The following is a 1,504-nucleotide window of genomic DNA, read 5'->3' on the forward strand; positions in this document are numbered from 1 at the left end:
CCTTTAATTTAAAAAATATATTTTAGACAATTTGGAAATTTTCGTTTGTTTTCGAAAATCATATTGTATAAAATGGTTAAATTTTTGGCATTAAACCATATCATTTTTCTTTTTCGAAACTCATAATTTATTTACGTCCACTTTATACAGATGAAATGCGTTAATTATCTTGAGTATGATACAATTTTAGTTGATTGCGGAAAACTGGCTCAAAAGTGACACTTTAGTCCGTGAAATTTCTCGATCGACCAAGTAAATCGTAAATAAAAAATAGGAAAGTCTGGACCCGGAAGATGACAGAGGGGTTGCCGACCTCTCCGGACGTACATAAGAGGCAAAGTTGTTCACATACTGACCCGCATTTCATTTCTAGCAAAGTGCAACTTGCCCTACTCGATGATTTCTCTCTTTAATTGAAATCTCTGCATTCAAATTACATTCATTATTATCTTTATTCCACTTAATTCACTTGGAAAATAATTACATTAGTAAAGTGCCTTTTAAATAATCCCAGAAATTAGATGGAATAATCATTAATTCATCTAATATTGTTGATTAGCTAATTGATATTCAACATTAATCCTTTTCATACAATTAAACTAACTCTCATTTTTTATTGAAAGATCCATATGATTAATTTCAATACTAATAAATAATTAAGTTGATAAAAGTTTTATCTTTATCTAAATATTTTTGCTTCTCTTTAGAAAATAAGTAACGATTACGCTATTATGTATTAACATTAAATTTTATTCTGACTGAAAATTTGTTCATCTAGATCTAAACATTTCTCTTAGAGTAAAAAACACTTTTTTACCAATTAGCGACTCACCATCATGTCAGATAACTGATACTTGATCCTACAGGAAGTAAATTCACTTCCTTGTTTTTCCCCCGACTCTAAATATTAAATCTACTAATTCCACTGTAGCACTTTACACCACTGACCATCCATGTCCATCGAAAAGTCTGACCTTAGAGATTAAATTCTCACCGGAACCGCGTGAAGAGGAACCGGAAACGCGTGAAGATGGACCGGAATCTGTAATTTTTTAATTTTTGCGCGCGATATAACACCCTTGTGGAGGTGCATGTGACGGGGACTTGGTACTGAGTTAGATTGAAAGGCCCTGCTCAGTGTGTTGGGCCTATATAGGACCCCCCACCAAATCGTATAGCGTGTCATGCCAACAGACACCACCAAGCGTGATCTAGGAGAAAGCCTCTCCTTCGATTGGCCAAAAGTGATATTTTTATCAGGATGGTCTAGTTTAATTAATTTCCTCATTACCTAATTGTCAGAGATAGCTTGTAACTAGTTATTTTTTTTGTTTTGTTACAATAGTGGTAACGGAGCTACTTGTGTAAATGAGTAACGAATTGGTAACTATAGTTACCAATTCATTATTACAGTTGCATTTTTTCAGCAACAGTAACTATAAAAATCGTTACTTTTTTACTTACATTCGAAATGTAGTTAATGTAGTCTCCTTAGTATATATTT

General features: G+C 32.9%; 1 protein-coding gene across 2 annotated transcripts in view; it reads right to left on the minus strand.

Annotated features, from left to right (window-relative positions):
- Nucleotides 1-1,100, minus strand: part of LOC117175802 — a 39,689-nt gene extending 38,589 nt beyond the window's left edge. For both annotated transcript variants that reach the window (XM_033365552.1, XM_033365551.1), the window contains exon 1: nt 833-1,100. In XM_033365552.1, coding sequence (XP_033221443.1) covers nt 833-838 — 6 coding nt within the window. In that variant the 5' untranslated portion in view covers nt 839-1,100. The remainder of the gene's footprint in view (nt 1-832) is intronic.
- Between the last annotated feature and the right edge of the window lie 404 nt (nt 1,101-1,504).

This window comes from Belonocnema kinseyi, chromosome 7, assembly GCF_010883055.1.
Source record: "Belonocnema kinseyi isolate 2016_QV_RU_SX_M_011 chromosome 7, B_treatae_v1, whole genome shotgun sequence".
Taxonomy (NCBI): domain Eukaryota; kingdom Metazoa; phylum Arthropoda; class Insecta; order Hymenoptera; family Cynipidae; genus Belonocnema; species Belonocnema kinseyi.